The 21,444-nt window shown below is 40.2% G+C and overlaps 3 protein-coding genes and 2 long non-coding RNA genes across 9 annotated transcripts in view; all 5 read right to left on the reverse strand.

The window, feature by feature from the left end:
- LOC116935667 (potassium voltage-gated channel protein Shaker) overlaps positions 1–5,128 on the reverse strand; it is a 41,019-nt gene extending 35,891 nt beyond the window's left edge. For 2 of the 5 annotated variants that reach the window (XM_032942945.2, XM_032942946.2), the window contains exon 1: positions 4,641–5,126. In XM_032942945.2, coding sequence (XP_032798836.2) covers positions 4,641–4,765 — 125 coding nt within the window. In that variant the 5' untranslated portion in view covers positions 4,766–5,126. Of the gene's footprint in view, positions 1–4,640 lie in introns of all 5 variants that reach the window. The other 3 variants (XM_032942944.2, XM_032942947.2, XM_032942948.2) reach the window with 3 other exon arrangements.
- Positions 5,129–15,294: 10,166 nt separating this feature from the next.
- LOC116922159 lies at positions 15,295–16,438 on the reverse strand. Its single transcript, XM_045172611.1, has 4 exons — positions 16,171–16,438; positions 15,844–16,093; positions 15,542–15,765; positions 15,295–15,404 (listed from the first exon to the last, which is right to left on the reverse strand). The coding sequence occupies exons 1-4, from the start codon at positions 16,436–16,438 to the stop codon at positions 15,295–15,297; spliced, it is 852 nt and encodes a 283-aa protein (XP_045028546.1).
- Positions 16,439–16,599: 161 nt separating this feature from the next.
- Positions 16,600–17,155, reverse strand: LOC123471318. The gene is made up of 3 exons (XR_006645782.1): positions 16,854–17,155; positions 16,714–16,784; positions 16,600–16,644 (listed from the first exon to the last, which is right to left on the reverse strand). It is a non-coding gene; the product is annotated as an uncharacterized LOC123471318 (long non-coding RNA).
- Positions 17,156–17,318: 163 nt separating this feature from the next.
- Positions 17,319–18,717, reverse strand: LOC123471375. The gene is made up of 3 exons (XM_045172612.1): positions 18,687–18,717; positions 17,865–18,615; positions 17,319–17,811 (listed from the first exon to the last, which is right to left on the reverse strand). The coding sequence occupies exons 1-3, from the start codon at positions 18,715–18,717 to the stop codon at positions 17,319–17,321; spliced, it is 1,275 nt and encodes a 424-aa protein (XP_045028547.1).
- Positions 18,718–20,228: 1,511 nt separating this feature from the next.
- LOC123471319 lies at positions 20,229–20,732 on the reverse strand. The gene is made up of 3 exons (XR_006645783.1): positions 20,636–20,732; positions 20,389–20,430; positions 20,229–20,315 (listed from the first exon to the last, which is right to left on the reverse strand). It is a non-coding gene; the product is annotated as an uncharacterized LOC123471319 (long non-coding RNA).
- Between the last annotated feature and the right edge of the window lie 712 nt (positions 20,733–21,444).

Here is a 21,444-nt window from a genome sequence, read left to right on the forward strand (position 1 = left end):
AACGAACGATTTACGATTCTTTACCAGTCAGCGTATCCAATTAAGAACCAAGGGCGCCGCGCAACGCTCAGTTTGATAACTATCTGATTGGCCGCCTAGCGGTAGTAATTGTCAACATGTGTAATTCGTAGCCGAATGCGTTCTTCATGAAACGCATTCAAGGTACAGCAAGGTACAGTACGAAACTAATAGTAACACCTAACTGTCCGTTTTCCTGAAGTTAACGAACAACGAAGCATCTTGACAGAAGACACACATTTAGCCATGCAGACGTCGTGCATTAGCATGCAATCGTTAAACCGTTAAGGAAATAGATCTCCAAAGCTTTCAATCCATGACTCACGTTCTGAGGTACTGAAATCTGTCGCGTTAATTTAGATTTTTACTTCTTATTTTGAATACACAAGAGTAAAACAATTGAGATTGTTTGGCAAAAGTACAAAATTGCCAGTCTTGCTGACGTGCCAGTATTGATGTTCGTATTCCATTTGAGCTTTGATTCATAAAATCAATAGGGATTTTAAAGAAGAATTGAACACTGTCCCGCTATAAACCAATCGCCAGGAAATGTTGTATTGGTTTGCCAACCGACGCATTAACACAACTAAACCTACCTAAATAACCGTGCCATCACACTTGGTCAACCTTTCCCCCCTTAGCGACTTAGCCTGATCAACCCGCTTTTTATCCGTTTGTGGTTTAAAACGATTCAATTTAATATAACGCTCAGCTGGAACCCTAATTTTGCATTCCTTTAAAGGTTTTCTTCTAGCCAGTTTTGCTATAAAACACTTTTATTTTGGCGAAATGCCTAGTACGGTCAAAGTTGGTGTGTAAGAGATAATTTTGAATGTGAATCAGTCAATTTTGACATTTCGATCGTCCAGTCGACAGTTTATTTTTCCCTGAAGCTCGTAAGACAGTAAGGAACTACAATGTCAGAGCTCGGATAAAGAACGGGCAAATTTTGCAAAGGGGTAGGTTAAAAATGTTCAATACTAGGCCATTGCCTGTTCTTGCTTTATTCTCAATCCCTTCGCAATAATAAATCGAAAAAGGTTTTATTTACGCGGTATTTGTCATTATCATGTTTGTTTGCTAATAATGCTTCTTGCAACGTATAGTTGGACTTTCCGCTACTAGATGGTTCTCGCCCATCTAGTGAAACCAGGTTTTATCTAAATAATAATAATAACTACTCCGGCCACTGCCGGAGAATAGCAGACGTTCTTAACCACGTCACATCGCATAATATCTACCGGCTTCCAGTAATCAGGGGATCGCAGTATTCACTTCTCGCAAACCAAAAAGCAACCAGTACAATTGTAATAAATTAATTCCTTGTTCGTTATTTGCTTAGCAGTAAAATTCCCTAAAATCTAGTTTCTATTTCACTAGCTGTACAATCTTGAACCTTTTCAAAAGTAAAAAAAGTTAACACATTTTTTATCGTTTTGTTCGTGGATGTGCAGGGCAACATTTCATAGGAGAAATGCCATTTTTCTAAATTATTGCTGAAATTGCGTTTCTAAAGCGATATGAGTCAAATGATAACAGTTTCTAAAGTGCTCGCTGAAAAATCTGCTTTGAAACGCAGAGCATATCGAGTTAAACTCGAAAATAGACGGAAATAGACCTAGCTCCACGAATAGGTGTAGCCTTAATGGAACCCATTACGCTAAATAATGGGCGTTTATCGGAACGAAATGTGGCACAGTTGCTGCTACCCAAGTTTATTGGAGGGCATCTAAAAAATCAGGATATATTGATTTGCAATAAACAGTATCATAGCTACGTACGATTGTATGAAATACCCGTAAAATGTTATGCATTTTCTGCGTGGGTTCAGCACTGCTTCCCGTTATGGAATTTTATGCAATTTTTATGTTGCAATGTGCGTCTCAGTTCAGAACTAACTTCCATCTCTTCCATCCACCATAAATAACGTAGCCTACTGTCCGTTATACAAGCCCTAATGGAAAGTGGCCTTAATGGCTGCCAAGATTGTCGAGATATGTTTGTTTGAAAAATAGTTCCCACTACTCAGATTCCGTTCTAAATTCTTCATTTCGCGTGCGTAAGACAACTGCAGACAGCTTTTGATTGATGTTGTTCCCATTCGAACTAGCCTGCTGCACTGTTGATGGCATTTCTGATGAGAAGGTTGATGACGAAAGATTTGCAAAAAAATCATATCGTTTATCGGAATAGTTCGTTTCAAGCTGAATGCTTGCACAAAAAAAAAAAAGCTTCTAAGTTTTGCATAAAAAAAGAATAACATTCGTTAAATATTCGACAATCGAAACTTTCTCACACCTGGTTGTTTCCCCTTGGCATAAACAAACTGCGGCCGGGGCAGCAACCCACTTTCCTTGACAGATTAAATACTGGCACTCAAGCCAGAATAGTATCCAGAGTGAGTCGGTATGGCATTTTTTCTTAACTAGAGCTTATTGGCAACAGCCACTGTGTACGGGTGGGTATTACTAGTATCGTTTGAATGGTAGCCCATGGTCGGCCGTCAAACGCGTTTTATGTAGAATGTCCACTTGCATGGACCACTTTATGACTAAGACACATTTAGCTAATGCTACTATACGTCTACAACAATGACTAGACACAAGTTGTGCTACTTTTTTCCCCTCCGTTTTGTTATTTACTCTTTTTTTTCCTCTTTTTTTTTGTACTCATTTAGCTATCTTAAACGTGTCGCATTTTTCTTTTTTTTATTTTGGTGAGTCCTTTACATTGTGTTTTTCAAGACTTACAAAACTGGAATTGGAAAACAAATCTGGCATACACCTTCGTAATGTTTGTTTAAGAAAAAGGTTAAAAACAAATGAATTTCAGTTTTCGTCAAACCGTCTATTTAAAAAATGTCGTATGGTATTTATTATTCAAGTACACGCATCATTTGTCGTCAGACAGGAATAGGATATGGACGCAGAAGGTCCTTGTTGCGAAATTTTAGCCAACATTTTACTTTGTTGTGAAACTCAGTGATCATTTGTTTTTATTCTTTTATCGGCAAAGTTCTTTGTTTTTGTGTTTTTTAAATCCAAAAGTGATTTCCCAAGTTTTGTCCAAGTTCTGACTTGTGATAGGAACGATTTGCAGAATTTACATTTTCTTTTATTAGTGACTTCATGCTACGTAACGTAGTATACTCACGGATTAAATTCCGTTTTATTGGTGGAATTCTCATATCTGTAAGACTATGATCAACATTTTCTGTCGTTGTCCACGTCAAAGTGTTGTATTATTATGTTCTTTTAAGATTTGGCCTTTCTTTGACAAATTTAGTCATCAGTAGGGGTTGTCTACTAACGATTTGCTATCCTTAATTTTTGCACTTAACAGAAATCCTTTGTCGGGGCTTGCCGACTACAGTATGTGTCTTAAACCCTTACTAAAGCATTCTTTTATAGGATCGCTTTGCTTTAGTGCATAGCGAAAGATCTTGGAAAGTTCCCAAAAAAGGCAAAAAATTTTGATCTTTTTACAGAGAATATGGGAGTGGGCATCGCTGACGTTTTTGCTACGGAATAATAACCTTATCCTCCTTCACTAGGCGCTAAGAATATGAAAAGCGTGAAACATGAAAAGTTTTAGACTACATACAGTCGGTTTTTTTTAAAATAGCAACAAAAATAATAATAATAATAAAAAAATTTATCATTTTGGGGATATTTCGTTTTTTTTTTTTTTTTTTTTAAATAAGGACAACGCCACTAGACACGAAACGACGTGATGTAGGGAAACTCCACCACACGGTGCTGTAAAAAAAAAAAAAAAAAAATCACAGTTGGAGGTTGGATTGAAATGGACAACCTACGATGGTGGTTGACCTAAAAGTGCAAATTAATTGATTTTCCGCGCTATATAAGAGGGGTGTGGGGAGAAACGCGATAAAAGCTAAAGGCTGGCAAGGTTCTTGTTCCCGTGAATTTCTGGCTATCTTGCTCTTTCTTTCTTCATTTGTTGCGAGCGTGAGCTCGATCTTTTTTCGGGAGCTTGTCGTTTCGTACGATATCTCTGAACTGTTCGCAGGCCAAAGGGAAAGAGAGAAAAAAAAAAGTTTTTCAGAGACAATCCTAAAATTAGCAGTTGCACTACAAGGCGGAGGCGAGAAGAACTGGAACGCACACAGCCACGTAACATGGCTACATACACACACGGAACAGACGGAATGACTTTTCCAAAAGCGTATGTCGTCCAGCACCCAATGACTGAAGATAAACATAGAATAAACCTCATTTATCTTCACCGAAATGGATTCACACATTCGCGCAGAGTATAGGAATAGAGAGACAGGGATGTCCCCTATTTTTTATTCCTCGATTTTATGTAGGCTACACTAAATTTATTGTTCCGCACTAATATGCAGTGCTTTGGTTTTTTTTTTTTTTTGTTTTAAATTTTATTTGGTTGTTTTTTTCAAAGGGGGAGAGAGAGAGAGAAGCAAAAAATCATTTGTACAGTACACCGTACAACCAGTTTTTATATTAAATGATTGCAATGACCGTGTCGTAACGCGTTGTGATATAAATATGTAGCTAGTCACGTATTGTTGAAGATTTAAATTGCCAATCAATCATCCCGATGTTAAAATCGCAAAATATTTCAGAAAACTGATTTACCTTTCACTCGACCGTCGACCTTGCTGTCTATCTAACAGCCCTGCCAACATTTTGCTTATGGGATTTTCCGACGATGGGATTTTTGTCCCCTGGGCGCCGCCGCCCATCCCACCACTTTGCCACATGATGATGTAAACAATTTGCCCGTGAAAAATTTTAAGGCATATTTGTGTGCTCTTCTAAGCGAGATCCCTTGTTGAAGAAAGCCCATAACACTCACATCTCTGATCCGTCGATGTTGGAATTTTGAACTTTGCCATGAGGCACCACTTTGTAGTCGACTATATTTGATGCACGATAGTCGTTTCACAGATCGATTTTGATCAGATGAAGCTCAACAAGTTGAATATTGTGAAAGATTCACGTAGAGGGAGTTGAACAACCCGGGGAACCATGTGTCACCAAACAAACAGAAAAAAAAAAAAACAAAAAAACTAGGACTGTTCCAAGGAAAACGGACTTCCGTCGTTCACGGTTGCCAACGGCCAACTAACGAGACTTCTCGTCTTAGCTACTATTCGTGAATTAATCAGCTGACAAATCGCCAATAAAATCAGACTTAGCCTGAAATATAATTTTATTCTTCGTTTAAAATAGAAAAGATAAGTCTTTTTGCCTCGTTATGGCCGAGACTGTCCGTAAGACCATTCTGTCTACCCGACCAGACATTGCATATTACGCATACGAAACCAACACAACTTGCAAAAATACCGAATTCTTCTCGAAATAAATATTTATAAAAAAAAGGGGATAGAAAATGGCACGCTTTGTCACCGTATCTGCATCCAGTCGAATTCTGACATTCCCAAGTGGGATGCAAATGATTTCTGATTGAAGCTATACACCAATTGCATCCATGACAACCACCACGTAGGCCTACGGACAACATGATTTTTAAAATTATTAAAATTTTTATACAGCTCCAATCGTTAAGGATTTGTGAGCAGTTATTGGCATTACGAATTACTTTTGTCGCTTTATTAAATTAGTTTTTGATTAACCTGCCATCGAAAATGTCATTTAAAAACTTAATGTAGAATTTATTTAAGAGTATAAGTAGGAAACCACCACGATTACGACAGATAGGATGAAAATGTAAGAATCCATCAGTTTGTCTGACCTTTTAACCTCTGGAGTGATTTAGTTTAGTTTCTGGTTGGCGTAAAATGTAAAGGAAACTTGGATGTGCAAATAAGTTTTAGAAAAATAAGAAAAACGTGGACACAACATGGCTTAATCACAATTGGCACACGAAAAGATTCACGCATGTCACATTGATCGAATGCCATTCCTTGTCTGTTTATTTATATCGTGGTGCACCAGAGGAGAAAATTTTCATGGTATTTGTCTAACAGTAAAAAAAAAACAAAAAACAAAACATTTTAATCTAAGGATTTTTTTTTTCATTTGTTTTGAATTTAGTATAATCTAAAGCACAACCATAAAGTATGATCAAAGTAGCGCGTATGGGGGGGGGGGTCCACAAGTAGAAAACAGCTCTAAAAGAAAAAAGGTATACCATAAAGAGGAATACCTAGCTGTTTTTAGCATATAGATAAACATAGACTCCCTACTTTGCATTGTTTCAAGAAGTCTGTGCTTAAAACTGCCATCTGGTGTTTAACCTTTCCTCTTCTCTAAAAGCCAGAGCTCTTCTTTAATTTTGAGGTGGTTGAGAACGTGCACGTGCGTACTCCTTTAGTCATACTTCATGGCACAATGACAAGAGGACATATGTAGTGACGTTGCCAATGGCTCAAACCTCAAACTGGGTACTGGCATTTTTTTGGCAATCGCCCTTTTCTGCGTGCTGATTTGAATCGTATAAAGCTTCAGCCTGATTGCAGTATATATTAAAAGAAAATAGAACGACAATGTATGCAATAAAACCGGTATATAGCTTCAACCGAAGTGAGAATCCTGGCAACAATGTTTGCAAGCCAAAATTTCATAATCCGATTAGTTAGGTACGCCTACACGAGCAAATATCGACAAAGAAAATCAAATCATTGATGGATGAAATCACATTTATAGCTTTCCACGTCTCAGGGATAAAAGGGTTGTCCGACCTGTGGCGCGGAGACTCGTCGGACTCACTTTTAATTTGTGAATTACGGCTTTCGTCGGTTAGGGGTAACAAACATCGAGCGGGGTTTGTGATATTCACAAAGGTAATTTTTAGTTCACAGTTTTCGTTCGTAAAAAAACCAACGAAAATCTTAGTTAATGGTTTTCATTCATTTTTGCTTGCGATAATCAGTGGATGGTAATGATTTTGATTGTTTTTTACATGTAATTTTGCTTACCAAAGCTACCGCTAGAGGCGCTCACTTAATATTAAAGTGTAGGCCTACCTAGTTTATTGTAGTGGCATATTTCGTGGGCTTTTAGTTTTTGACGATTGACGTTATGCTTTTGAGGTAGCTATACTATCCCACAAGTTCTTGTACTGTTTGAAAGCCAAAACTGGGAGGAGTATAGAGGAGAAAGCAGTTCTATCCCGCGCTCTAACCCACAATTGTCCGGGGAGTGGAAGCCGCCACCAGTTAGCAGCACAACGAGGTAGAGAGGAAGTTTTTCAGTAGGGTGTAAGGGAAACGAAGCGAATAAATGGGAAAAAGGACATAAACATGCAATAAAATAACATAAAATTTTTTCACTGTAGTATGTTAGTGTTTCTTGGATAATACGCAATATTTAAAATGAAATGTTACATTAATAATTAGTTAATTAATTAAAGTTTTTTTGCTTTCCGCGTTGACTTTCCTTTCACTCTCTTGTTTTCTGATATTTGGAGTCTATTTTCTTTGACAATGCACTTCATTTTAGTGCACATGAAATCGATGATGATGTTAGTCATGAAAACTATCCTGTGTTCTTTACAACCAACTTGGGGTAGTTTGTCCGCTACAAGCGAAGTTAGAATTTCCGTGAAAGAATTTGGACGAAACATTTGCCCAATTTTTTGGGCCAAGCCGGAGGGTAGGGGAGTCTTCCGATAATACAGTCTACACTTTTTTCCAGACATTTAATATCCATCATATACATTTTTTTTTTGCCCTAGGTATTAAATGTCTGGAAAAAAGTGTAGACTGTATCATCGGTAGACTCCCCTACCCCCCGGCTAAGTAGAACTATTTTTGCAATACAAAATAGAGTCTTTCTATTACTCGTTATTGTCATTATCGGGTCGGGTAATCGGGTAGCATATGGAAACACATAATTATTTTTATCAGTATACTAGCTATCTATTACTATAGAGATATAAGAGATTACTATATTAGATTACTATAAGAGCAACAATAACACAAATGAATATTATTATAAAAAAAAAAACTTCAAATTAGAAACTAAGTGACATGAATAATTCAGTGGGTTAAAAAAATAATAATATGCCTTATAAAAATCGCAAATAAGTAAAAAAAAATATATTATTAGCTACAATTAATAAAAAATTAAAAAACATTTTAATTACATGGGACCTAACTATTTATTATTTCATCGATGGAGTTGCTGATTGGCACAGCACGCTACTGCCACTCGGGAATCTGATTCGATTATCGTCCTAGCAAATATTTTTCAAAACTTGATTTTGTATATTTCTTTCCCACCATTTTCGGCAAGGAAACGTACTGATCGTTTGATTATTCCATTTATTTAAGTGATGTTATGTTGACTAAGTCTTTTCGTTAAATTTATCTGTTTTATTTTGTTTTTCATGACTATAACACTTTTCGTGTCGTTTTGTTTTGTTCCAATTTGTTAATCTAGTTTGTACAATTAACTTCCATTTTTTAAATGTTGATGGGTCATCCTCATTGTGGTAGAATCCTCTTCTTGGTAAAGAAGTTGAGGAATTGTTAAAATTTATTATGATAGAATTCACTATTCATTCTTATCTTCTAGCACCTTGTTCCATTCCAGTCCTCCTACCAACTCTAATTCCTTTTTCCTTCTGGTATTCCAACAGTTCTTCGAATTCATCACACCACTTAGACTGTGGATGGTCCCACAATAGTGAAAATACACTTGTATCTCACCATTTATATCCATAGAATATGTTACACATAGATTAAAAATCTTATTAAGTTAGTCATGGCAGCGATTCGAACACGGGATTCTAGATCCATAGCGAAAAGCATTATCACTGCGCTGTATGCCCTTACATACTGAAAATTCAAAAGTTTGAGGGATGAGAGAAACGACGATAGGTGGCACTAAGATCGAGTGCTTGGCTTTAGAACCATTCAGTTATAGAACCGCGCACAGGCCGGTTCTATAACTGCACCGGCACTGTACTGACATTAATAAAAATTATAATGCATATGAACATGCAAGAAATTTTATTATAAATATTTAGCCTTCATACTAGCACCCATTTTCTTTTAGGTCACACCTATTACCCCCAAGAATTCTGGGGGTCTCCAGTGTTTGCTAATGCTATTGCCCCCTGGCTTCTGGGGGGTAATAGCATTCTTGGGCGCTAGAGGCCCCAAGAATTCTGGGGGGCAAGAGATTTTACCTTCGTTTTTTTGCTGTACCGCATAACTCGGCCTTATCGAAAAAACAATATTTTTCTTCTCGTTTTAGGATTTCTTTCTATATCAATATTTCACAAAAATAAAAAATACAGAAACCGAAAGCTCTTGATGAGAGTTATTAAATGCCGTAAAACTCATTAGCTTTACTCTTTTAGTTTGGATGTTATTACACACCGAACTTTTCGTAGATCGTTTGGGATATTTGCTTCATTTAAACTAATTAATGTTGTAGTATTTGTGATCCTCTTATCACGAAGAACACGATTACACTAAGAACAACGTTCATTGCCATAGTTTATCATCGTAATTTGATAAACATAAATGAACCAATCGTTGAAGTGCACGAAATCGAGCATCATTTTTAAGCGCCAGTTCAAATTTAGTTATATTATTTTGGAAATATACCGAATACACTTAACTATTGTGTAAAAAATCGTAGCTTTACATAGAATAATGGCGACAATGAGCAAGTGTAAAGAGGGAATCAAATTACTTAGTCGAGAAATGGGTCTTTGAGTTCCCAGAAGAATTAACACCTACGATATAGGTACGTTGATGTTGATTGGGTTTGATTACACAAACCAACTATCACGTTCCTCACACCGTGGGTGAACGCTCACCTCCCGCTCACTCTCACCCACGGACCCCGAAGGGAAGTATTCAAAATCACTTAAACAGCTAAACACTAGTAAGTCAACTTTTCCTTTTAGAACGCCCATACAACACACACACGATTAGGATCACAGTTCACCGTCTTTCTCTTCATCGATCTGAAGCAATACTAAAAAACAACGTCAGAAAATCATCATCTTATAAGATAGGCAAAATGCAATGTCTTCTTCCACTTCGCAATGTTCGCGTCGCGTCCAACTGAAGGTCGGAAGGGTCGCCAGACACCCTCTTCTCCCACCACCACTTCTTTTTTTTTATAATCGCCTCTCGAATTACCGGCGAGAGGTAATTCGAAACGTAGTTTTGGTTGTTGCTCTCGTGAATCTTCTTCTGTCTTTGAAGTGGAGTCGCGTGAAATTTCATTTTCTAACGGATATAGCGACTGAATTGCATGATCCGAGGAGTGACCAGTAGGGTTGCGTAAGGTGACCGATCGAATGCGACCATCTCTTCCTGCTTTTAACTGAGTGACAAAACCAACTCTCCAATTAAAGCGGGGACGGAAGTCGTCTCTAACCGTTACCATTTGACCTAAACGAATCCGATTTTGCAAGCCTGGGTGATCTCGTTGAGCAAAGTTGTACAAATCTTGTAAATAATAGGTCTTCCAGTATTTCCAAATTTGATCAAAGACCTTCTTCTGATGACAAAGTCTCTTGGTTAATTGTTCCGTCCCTTCAATTGAAGAGAAATCATCCGACTTATCATTAGACTGGAGGGCAGAAGATCGATGGCCAATAGTGAGATCGCTTGGAGATATATAGGTTGGGGCATCATCTGGAGAGTCCGAATCTCTTGCAAGGGGACGGGAATTAACTACGGCCTCAGTAGATTTGACTTGCGTCAACATTTCTTCATAGTTTAAACATGATCTATAAACTCGAGGTCAAAGAACTGTCGTCTGCTTGCTTTGACGTCTGCTAAAGTTTGAGAAAAAATTGGGGCATCCGCTAGAGGCGCTGACTACCCGGGTTAGTCATCATTTTTCCGATTTTACTGCGTAAGGCATAGCCTTTAGTACAAAATCTACTTACTTATAGGGTTTTTTAAATTTAAAGCAAACGAGAGTGTGGAATACGACTTTAGGAAGAATAACCTAATATAATATAGAAATAAAAAATAATTCAACGCTTTATCATTTATCTCATGATCCGTCTCCGGCTTTTAATTTAAACCACCATCAATGACAATTTATGTAACTTTTGATGCTTTTTTTCAACTCCTGAATGATATGTTTTTTGTTCCGCTTAGCTTCGATGTGATACCTTATTTCTACGTATTCAAAAATCAAGAAAGGGATCGTTTGTTGGTTGTGTTCAGAACAAAAAAATTTGGGAACCCCCCCCCCCATCCCATCTTTCGCAACTGCAGCGCTGATCTGGTCAAAGGAGTCTCTTATAAAGGCGTTGTTTGTTTGCAAATGTTGATAATAGAAACCTTTCTATTTTTGAAAAGGCATAGTACATTTGGAGGGATGCAAAATGAAGGTATCCCATGGTTTTCATGCGTGTTATGAATGCTGCATAAAAATCACTGGGCAGCTCGTTTTCCACCGTTAGTAGCGATTCTATGCACGATTCACATGAAATTTGTGCGGCTCTAGTGTGCACGAGATAGCCGCATAAATAATAAGTGGAGTTTGCCTGTACAAGATCAAGATCATTTTCCGCTGAATCATTTTTTTCATTTTCAGTAGAAGGAATGATGCTTTTCAATAGAGAATCTTTAAGGCTGTGGCGGACGGCTGCCGCCTCTTTGGCTTATTGTTGTGTTTTATAATCAAGGTAAAAAACCTTTAAAAAAACCCCCCAAAAAAAAAAAAAAGTTATCTCTAAAGCTTTGCAACATACAGTCCTTATATCTCGTTAAGATGTGCATCCTTTCTTCGTCATCAATATTTCCGTGAACACGAAGGGCGTTGCGGACTGGAACATACATCGACAACATACGGCAGATTCGAAGAAAAGAAGTGGCTGTTGGGGCATCTTGTCCACCCCCACATGATCGTACAATACCGAAGAATCTCTGAAAATTAACCAGATTGTTATGAAAATTCACATTTATAGTAGATGATAAAAGAAAATATTTGAACACCTCAATACAGTCTTGGTTAACTTTGCCAGACAAAAAAAAAACTGTAGTTACACTTGTCGAGTAGAAACTCAACAAGCTGAATAGCACTGTTGAGTGTGACGCGCATAGCTTAAAGGCTGGTGTCCGACAGAAACGACTTTCCATTGTCTTTAGCTGCTTTCCAATGTGCTTCGCAATCATCAAGTGCTTGTAGTAGTTGTAAAAAAACCCTTTCATGTTGCTGCCAATTTCCGGAACAAATGCGGACCTTATACTGCCTACCGTTTAGGACTTCAAATGTGTTGTTCAAGAGCAGAACAAGGTCTTCGATGGCTTCCGTATTTCGAAATTTGTGTACGGTATTATTATTTTTGGTTCCATAAAACTTGAACGCCTTGGAAACGGAACGCAAGAAAACCTAAAATAATGCAAAATATAAGTTAAGAGATCTTAAGTGCAATTCTGGTTTTATCTCAGTACTTGCGCCATTAGTCTAGCGTTCATTTTTTCAAAACTGTTGGGATAAATATGCTCTTTTCCAAGTTTAAAAGCTATCCCCATCCCCCCCAACTGGGAGCGTGAATGGGGATAAATCGCCATTTCATTCGTTGGTTGGCTAAAAATGCCGCTAATCGCGAACAATTCTTGAGATTGTGTAGCTGGCGGGCAGTTTTTGCGAACGCCGTTCCATGGTCGGACATCAGTATTTGAACACCTCTTCGGTTGGATACAAGTCGTTCTAAGGCTAAGATGAAAGTCTCTGTAGAAAAAGAACTAATTAATTCCAATTGCACGGCTCTAGGAACAGGGCAGACAAACAACCACACGTATAACTTTTTCATCTCTTTATGCTTGCAAGGAGGTATCACGTTAATGAATCCCATAAAATCAACTACGGAGATCAGAAAGGGAGTGCCTTCTGCAGTGCACTCGATTAGTAGATTTAGCCATAAGCTGGGCAAAGGGTCGTGCATCAATACGGCGACATCTTCCACCGATACGAAGGACTCGTTTAATGTGATGCCTGCCTTTGATAAACCAATAATGTGGACGTAGTTAGGCCAATAACAAACTCACTCCAGCTCATCTCCTTTAACTTACTGGCATCTTCCTCTTAAATTTTCTCTCCCCTCTTTCTTCGGTTGCGTAAATATCGGAAGCCCCAAGCTGTCACCCTCAACACTTGCTGGAAAGAGCTATATTTTTCGAGAGGGATAACATCTTGATGGAAGGGAGTATTCACTGTGGCAACGACGGTTCTTCTTTTTTATTCGGAGAGTAGAGCATGTGTTTCCCCTGCAGTTAGGTTTGGGGACGAATCACTCGGCCATGTCTCCTCAACCACCCGCAACCATTTCGGCCCGCGGAACCACTCTAAGTGGTTAAGCAGCTATCCGGCCGTTCATCCTCTAGAGGCAAGGTCTGCCGGATTCTACACCCTCCTGGGCAATATCGCCATTGATGTGGTTGAGTGCACCGTCTTATTTCTTCCACCCGATTTCGTATGAAGGATTTCCACCGCTCGATAGGACCTTTGATCCACCCTCAGGTAACAGTGGAATCACACTAGAAATTGAAAACAATTCTAGTGCATTGAAGGGCTTTCACGATATAGTCCATCAGGCGACTTTCTAACAAGGCCCTAAGCAGCTCCAGCCTAGGCAGGGTTATCTTCTTTGTGGGGGCCACCCTCGTTTTACTGGCCACCAGGTTGGTGTAGAAGGATCCGCTCGGTGAACTGCGGAGGTATACAACTGCTCTATACACCCTTTCCGAAACGTCGCAAAACGCGTGCAATTCAAGCTTCATATCAGGATTCCATTCGCTGAATTACTAACGGGGAATTTTGGTTTTGGTTAAGTCGGTCAGCCACTTCACCACCTGCTTCCAATCGCTGGATATCTTCCGGAATTGGGAGATCCCAAGGGGTTCCAAATTCCCAGAGTTTTTGAAAATAAAGCTTGATACGAAGGAGGACGGGTGAGCTAAGGCCTAATGGATCGAAAAGGCGAGCTGAGATGCTCAACATTTGTCGCTTGGTTACACGTTAGGGAATGTTGGTTAGAAGGTTGAAAAGTTTGGATGAGTCAAAGGCAGTGCTGCCACGACTTTTTTTGTGCTATCCTTTCGACATTGCCAGATTCTCCAATATTATCCTTTCCAAAAATTGTTTTTATCCTCACATTATCCGATTGTTTTTATACTGTTATTCTCGTACTAGGAGTGTAAATGTATATGTAGCAATTTAAAATTTAGGTTTTTAACATTTCCGGAATAAACAAATATTCCAATTTGTATTGCAAATCACTTGGTTATCACTTGGTTTTTTAAATTTTGGATTGTCTGAGTTTTAAAAGGCAGTTTTGAGACATTTGAGAAGCGACACAAATGTTGACAAGATAACGTAATTGACTAAACAACAAAACAATATAATGACAGAAAATTATTCTTAGATCTTAGAATTCATCTCCAACAATGACGGCGTTTGCACGCACTTTTGCACACGATCAATAAGCTTATCGGGAAATTTAATCGTAGCTGCCGTTGACTGAGTGTTCTTCATCAGGAACTTTGTTCGCATTAGACCAAGAAGGACGTCATTACTAAGGCAATTCCTGCGATCATTTCGATTGATTTTGAGGAAACTAAAAACTCGTTCAGCGATTGCATTGCTGTATGACAGCGAAAAGATGAAAGTAATAACTACAGCAACATTTGGAACAACAATCCAGCAGAACTTTTCAATTTCAAAACTAAAACCCAAAACGTTTCGGCAGAAAGAAGCCTCAATTCGTCTTCAGTTTGAAGGCCAAGTTCTTCAGTAGATAATAGTGATAAGGCCCGCCACTCAGTTTCTGCCTTTGCAGGATCGCAAGCATTGCGAAGGGTAGGGAAAGTCGAGAAGATAAGTTGGAGAGTGGGTGGTGTCCTTTCGCGAACATTTTTAGGTATGATTTGTTGAATCGTGGAGAAAAACTGTCCTTGAAATCGAATCGTTTTTGAAGCTGAAAGATCGCCTCGATGTAAAAATTTCTGCATCCAGTCAGGACAAGTTCCTGATCTCCAGAACACAATTTCTCTAGTTCTCCATAGTTGCCGACTCCTAAATATAAAATTCAAGGAATAAAGATAGTCGATTAGTAGGTCTAGACTCTAGACTTAATACATTAACATGATGAAATATTCATACCAAGGTAAACTCCTGATAAAGGCATGTACTGTGATGTGAGATGTGGATCCACCTTTGACGCCGACCGCACGTAATTTATTCGCATGAAATTGCTGGCGAAGTTATCGATGAGTTTTTACTCTTGGCTGAAGTTCGTGAAGCAATGGAGCTTCTCCTTGAAAAACAGTGTTGAAGTCATCTAGTAGCCCAGAGCGTACTCCATGAACAAGAGTAGCGGTTTTGTCATGGGATGACGGATGTAAGTCAAGATGTCAAGTGAGGCTTTATTTTTGTCATCCAAGACCTCAGCTGTGAAATATAATATCAGTGGTTCCAAGTTTTCGAGAATCCGGATGACGCAACATCGAAGACTTAGCCACCGCGTCTGTCCTGGAGAAAGAATTACGCTCTGCTGGACACCAGCAAACTCCTGGAACTTTACGAACTCTCGTTTCCGACTGCTACTACGGGAAAATGGGCGAAAATCATTCGCAAAATTGTTTCCAACTGATCCGGCAAAGCTTTCGAAGCATAGTTCGCTACGAGATGGCAGGAATGGCAAGAGCATTTGACAAGCACTATGGAGGGTATTTTTTCTTTTAAAATTGTTGAAACAGAGTGGTTAACTCCGAACATTACATTGCATGTATCGGCAGAGAACCCGATGAGGCTAAAAAAATATATAAATTAGTACGGGTCTATGAAAACCAATTTGATAAAAAGATTGATGCAGGCAGAATTGTTTTACCGTTCGAATGGAATCTTCAAATTCTCAAGTAGGCCGAGAACTGAAACGGATAGTCCATCTGCCGTGGCTTCTTTACACACGACGAAATCCAAGACATCCACTATTAGTTTAAACTCCGCAGAGTCCCAGTAATGGACCATTACAGCAAGTTGGCTTTCGATTGTCACATCCGTTGTCTCATCGATGACGATTGAAAAGAAAGTGGTCCTTAGTTTCTCGACTAACATTTTCTTCAGACCGTTTCCAAATCCTGGAATAAAGAATAAGATTTAATACATGAGAGACTGGTAGTTAATAATAAAGTTTTTGTTTTCAATCAACTATTACCATCTTTGAAGATACTGGTGGCCTTAGTCCGTCCAAGCTTCACTTGTTTTAGAATTTCATCTTTCGGATGCAATCGCCGCATCGTCGGAATCAAATTGTCGACAAGACTTATTGGAAGACTTCTTTCCGCGATTAGCGAGCATACTACCATTTCGTAATTTGAAATGTCTTCTTTTTTCGCCGGACCAATGTATGACAATAGTGCCTGTCTCGCCATAATAATGTCGTCGTACTGTGGCAATTTTCCACGATGTTTCGTACTCTTCATGTGGTTTTGGATTGTTGACTTATGGTTGCTTATAACTTCATCACATACAACACAGTAGGCCTTGAACCCCCTGTATGATGGAACCATTTTTTCTCGAGCCAAGGTTTAAATTCATCTATGTCAAGCCACGTATCAATGAATTGTGCCTTTCCACTGTTTCCAGCTTTGTTGTAAGGCTGAAAGGGTTGAAGACGTCTAGTAGGGGGCTAGATTAGTAAAAAAACAAACAATTTGTTTAGATAAGAAATTAAGTTGAATAATATAGTTTTTCTTACTGCCATGATTCCTGTTTGACAATGTTTTCAACATCCTTTTTCTGACAACTCACTCAGTCCGAGTACAAAGACTTATTTATAAAGCACATCATCAATAATTTGTCAATTTACCGTCCCCAATTATTGTATTTTTAACTTACCGTGTTATCGAGTACAATCTAGAATTTGAGTCTTGACCACTGAAATTGTTGCTTGTTCTTGATGACTTGTTTAATTTATTAGTCGTCTGCTAGCTGTTACTTACATCAGACTGGCAGTCCGGCATGACAGAAACAAAACTGCTGAAGTGCTGATACTCTAAATCTGATAGAGCGATAGTGATAGCCTCATAGAGTCATAGCGTCAGCGACAGCGGACAGCGCCCCTACCAAAAAGTTTTTCTCTTACCGCTAGAGCCAAATGTTTTGCCAATAGATTTTAGATGATTATCCAGGAAAAGTAAAGATATTTCAGTATTTTTGCATATTATCCTCCATTATCCATTATCCTGCAGCATTAGTTTTTATATAGAATTATCATCTGAAAGGATAATTATCCTCAATATGGCAGCACTGGTCAAAGGTCCAATAATCCTCATTGGGTTTCCCTATAACCCCTAAAATTTTTTAGTTTTCCTCACACCCAATGAGGCAGGAAGTCGCATCGCTGGAGGCGAGCGCTTTGCTTGGTAATAAAGATTTTTTTAGGGCTGGCTCGTTTGTAATCCATTTGGCCAATTTCATGCAAGCTCCGCCGAAAGCTTTAGTTACGCGATGGATAGTTTGGTAGGCTTCTTCGACGGAATTGGAACCGGCTAAGAGATCATCCGTATACAGATTTTCTTCGATATAACGGGCTAGAGTAGGTTCAACATATGAGTTCTCCGCCAAGTGCTTCCGTATAACAATTCGTAGTAAAAAAAGGCTAGGAGACAACCCAAAAGTGACCTGATTCCATCTGAAAATTGAAGGTTCCTTAGCTTCCAAGGTGACGGATAGATAATCCATCCAAATGAACTGCAGGGCATCCCGATCACTTGGATTTACTTCTACTTGAAGGAAGGCTTTCTCTATATCCCTTCCCAAGCTACGCGATTCCAGCGGAATCTTAGCAAAACTGCTAACAATTCCGGATTTAAGTTGTCTCCGGTATCTAAACAATCGCTTAGAGACAGTCCTTGATATCCCCGAGCAGACGCGTCAAAAACGGGGCGAATATTTGTCGTAATCGCATCATTGCGAACTACAGGTCGATGCGGTAGATAAAACTCAAGTCTTGTTTCCTGATCGGTTGAGCTTTTCTCCACCTTGTTCACAAAGCCCAGGCGCAAATATTCTTGAATTTGATAGTGATAGGCTTCGCGTAAACTTGTTTCCTTCTGGAGACGAAATAGTAGGCTTTTGTAGCGGGTTAGTGCTTGATTGTATTTAGACTCGAGTAGGTCTCTTCTGTTGGCTCGCCACGGGAGAGGTACCGAACGTCGCCCGTTCGAATTTCTTTTGATTAGACTCCCAAAGTCACTAAGGGGGTTTGGTTCTTTCCCCCCGTGAAGAGGATCGAAAATGCCGAAATGCTCTAGATCCCAGAATCTTCGTAAGTCTTCGTTCTCATTCCCCCTTTCGGCGGAGGAGTATTCAACTCCCATTACAGTTGAAAGAGCTACAACGCCGGGGGGGCTGGGACGCCTTTCTTGACCGAAGACCAACCATCCAAACTTACTTGAGAGAGCGAGCAATCCACTTTCACAAGAAATGGTGTTGGAATTCACCACGCGGGGGCAATAATCAGCTCCCAAGAGCAAATTGATGCTGTTGAGTTCTGGGCAGGGCGAAGCGATTCGTTCGTCCGCTATAAAGCGGTCAGCTAGGTTCCTCTCAGCATAGGGTTTAGGGGCAGGTAAATCTAAGCACAACGCTGGTCGCGCTAGAACGTTGAGCACAATCCGTTCACTTCCGATACGGGTGCCGCTTACCTCCAGACGTCTCCAGACTTACCGAAAACGAACGGCTGAGGGACTAACAACATCTTTAGAACCGAACGAACATGAGGAAACTATGAGGAAACTCAAACGGCTAGAGTTCGATGCTTTCCTGAAGGTCGCACTGTTGCCCTCACGCCACAAATACCCTGCGCCTAGCAGACCCCCAAAAGGCATAACTAAATGGTTTCCTCTTTCGAAAAAGACTGCCTTAATCGACTCGGAGAAAACTGCTTCATTCTTTAACATCCTACTCCAAAGGCAGGCCGATTCCACCCTTATCGCCTACACCGATACCACACTGCGACATGCGCGACGGCTATCCCCGCCTTCAACATAGCCAAGGCGTGGACGCTGGCTGAACACTCTAGCATATTCTCCACAGAATTACAAGCAATCAGACAATGCCTCCAAATGATCTACAATTATGACCAGTCCTACCCCGGGGTAATAATATTTTGTGACTTTAGCCCCGCTATCCTAGCCATTAAATCATCAAACCCCTCGGAAAATGAAGCGATGTCGGAAATCCGGGAACTAATGCACAGTTTGCTATCCAGTGGCTTTTTAACCACCCTCATATGGATACCGAGACACTGTGGCATCGCAGGTAATGAGCAGGCGGACAAGCTAGACGTAAATCAACAGGCCAATGAGACAGACAACAAGATACGCAACAAACTATCCCCGAGCGAAAAAATATCCTTGTTCAGACAGAGTTGGGCTCAGAACTTCCTTGGCACCCTCAAACGCTGCCGTAAACCCTGTATCCTAATGAAATCCTCTTTATGGACGGTAAAATGGCACCAACACAAAGATAGGAAAATCGCAATATGTCTCCACAGACTAAGGTCCGGCCATCACTACCTCAATGCCTTTAACCACAGAATAAACTTGGAAGCGGACCCCAGCTGCCGGTATGGCTGTAACGCCATAGAAGATCCCCGGCACATATTAGTAGAATGCCCAAAAAATGAACGAGCGCGCCAAAAGAACAGGCAACTGTTTAACAACAAAAAACTGGTGCCCAACTTCGAGACCTTGCTTGGCCTCAACACGGAACTCAACACCCGCACCCAATTTCTAATCCGCAACGAACTGGCAGCATTCTTAAAACAAACGGCCCTTACTAGAATTGTTTAGACAAACGAGTGAGGTACGAAGGGAAGGATGCCAATCGCATTTACGAATACCTTTAGATCACAATAGGGACCAGCCATTTTTTACGGTTGTTAGACTTCAACCAGACCGGACGGGGTGGAATCTCCATACCACACACTTCCTGCTAAAAAAATCTTGAAAAAATAACCCGCAACTCACAACATGAATGGGGACTGTTCCCATAGCAGGCCGGCCAGTAGGCACAGTGCAACACCTCTCACAGTGTTCCGTTGACTGGGTTAAGATCGGCCTTCCAATGAATGACTCTCCTAGTATACGAAGACTCTACCAATGGTCATCTCATGGCTATCATCACCTAATGGGGAAAACAGGACAAACGTATAGTAATCAACCAAGTAATGGATACATACAGCACGCTGTTATAACATGCCTCTACCAGCACTATTGGCTCTTCATGCCTCTCAGAATCTTTCCATCTTGATAAGACACCCACTCAACTATTGTACGGCAGGAACAATGTATCCTGGGGATAATTCAAAGAAAAGTTAGTCATATACAGTCAAGCAACAGAATACTCAATTTGCCAGATCACCTACCTGGGATCACAAACCATCCACGTTATACTCTCCCCTGAGTACCTGAAGGAAATCCAAAAGTAATTTAGACATACAGCCTAGCTCCTTCACTCCACACTACAACACCATCTTAACCAACGAAAAACTGAAACCGAACATGCATCGTACATTACCCCCCCCCTCTCTCAGCTTCACTGAACAAACGTAAACAAAAATACTCCCCTCCAGCACCAAAACAACAACAACAGTAGAACAAAACATTGCTTACCTCCACAAACACAACTTGGCCGGAAGGTGGTAGTTATATCACCTTAAATCAGCTCACGACACTGGAGGCTGACAGAAAGCCAACCGCACACAACGACGCCATCGAACACGAGACGACTGCAGCCTAGCGCCCAGAAGTCGACGAACATAGGATTGCACTCGCCTCCGCCAGATGGATCTTGCGCCTGTCAGTGGCTTCTAAACTCCAACTCAACACCCCCCTCCCCTCAACGCCCTACCCAGACGACATCTAGACAAACAAGCGCCGGTGTGTAAGGTCCTTGCTACGTCGAAGACCAGTTGCTAGGACGTAAAACACTTCGCCCTAGCTGTACACCCATTTGTTACAATACAATACAATACCGAACGAACACATAGAAAGCGTTTCAGTTCTATCAACACAGAGGCCCAGCTCCTCAGCGACATGCTTTGTGGTGTAAGATCGTTGACTACCCTCATCAATAAGGCACGTAGCTTTGAATTTTCCCCTTGGACCATTAAGAAAAACCGTCGCAGTCTTTAAAAAGATTTCTCCATCTTGCCTAAGAGTAGCGCATAAGCTGATTGAAGGTTTAGATGAAGGTGTCATCGGGTTGCCCTCTGGATTCTGACTTGGGTTGCAGCTAAGGTCTCGGCGAGGTGCAGTATGATGACGTCGCTTGCATTTTCTGCAGTCGGGATTTGGATTTTTGCAATTGGAGACACGATGCCCCTTCCTTAGGCACGCGAAACAAAGCTTTTCCTGCTTGAAGACCTCCAGTCTCTTTTGTAACGGTAGAGTGCATTTAAGCGGATAATGTGGGAGGTGAC

Source organism: Daphnia magna, linkage group LG4 (genome assembly GCF_020631705.1).
Source record: "Daphnia magna isolate NIES linkage group LG4, ASM2063170v1.1, whole genome shotgun sequence".
Lineage (NCBI taxonomy): Eukaryota > Metazoa > Arthropoda > Branchiopoda > Diplostraca > Daphniidae > Daphnia > Daphnia magna.

Excerpts from the sequence above, each read along its gene's own strand:
- LOC123471375 (XM_045172612.1), bottom strand. The coding sequence starts at position 18,717 with ATGTTGTTAGTCCCTCAGCCGTTCGTTTTCG. Across the intron at positions 18,616-18,686 it reads CCCTCAGCCGTTCGTTTTCG|CGCGACCAGCGTTGTGCTTA; the intron begins GTAAGTCTGGAG and ends TCAACGTTCTAG. Across the intron at positions 17,812-17,864 it reads GCTCGGGGATATCAAGGACT|CAGTTTTGCTAAGATTCCGC; the intron begins GTCTCTAAGCGA and ends CGGAATTGTTAG.
- LOC116922159 (XM_045172611.1), bottom strand. The coding sequence starts at position 16,438 with ATGAAGAGTACGAAACATCGTGGAAAATTGCCACAGTACGACGACATT. Across the intron at positions 16,094-16,170 it reads CACCAGTATCTTCAAAGATG|GATTTGGAAACGGTCTGAAG; the intron begins GTAATAGTTGAT and ends TCTTTATTCCAG. Across the intron at positions 15,766-15,843 it reads TTGAAGATTCCATTCGAACG|CCTCATCGGGTTCTCTGCCG; the intron begins GTAAAACAATTC and ends ATATTTTTTTAG.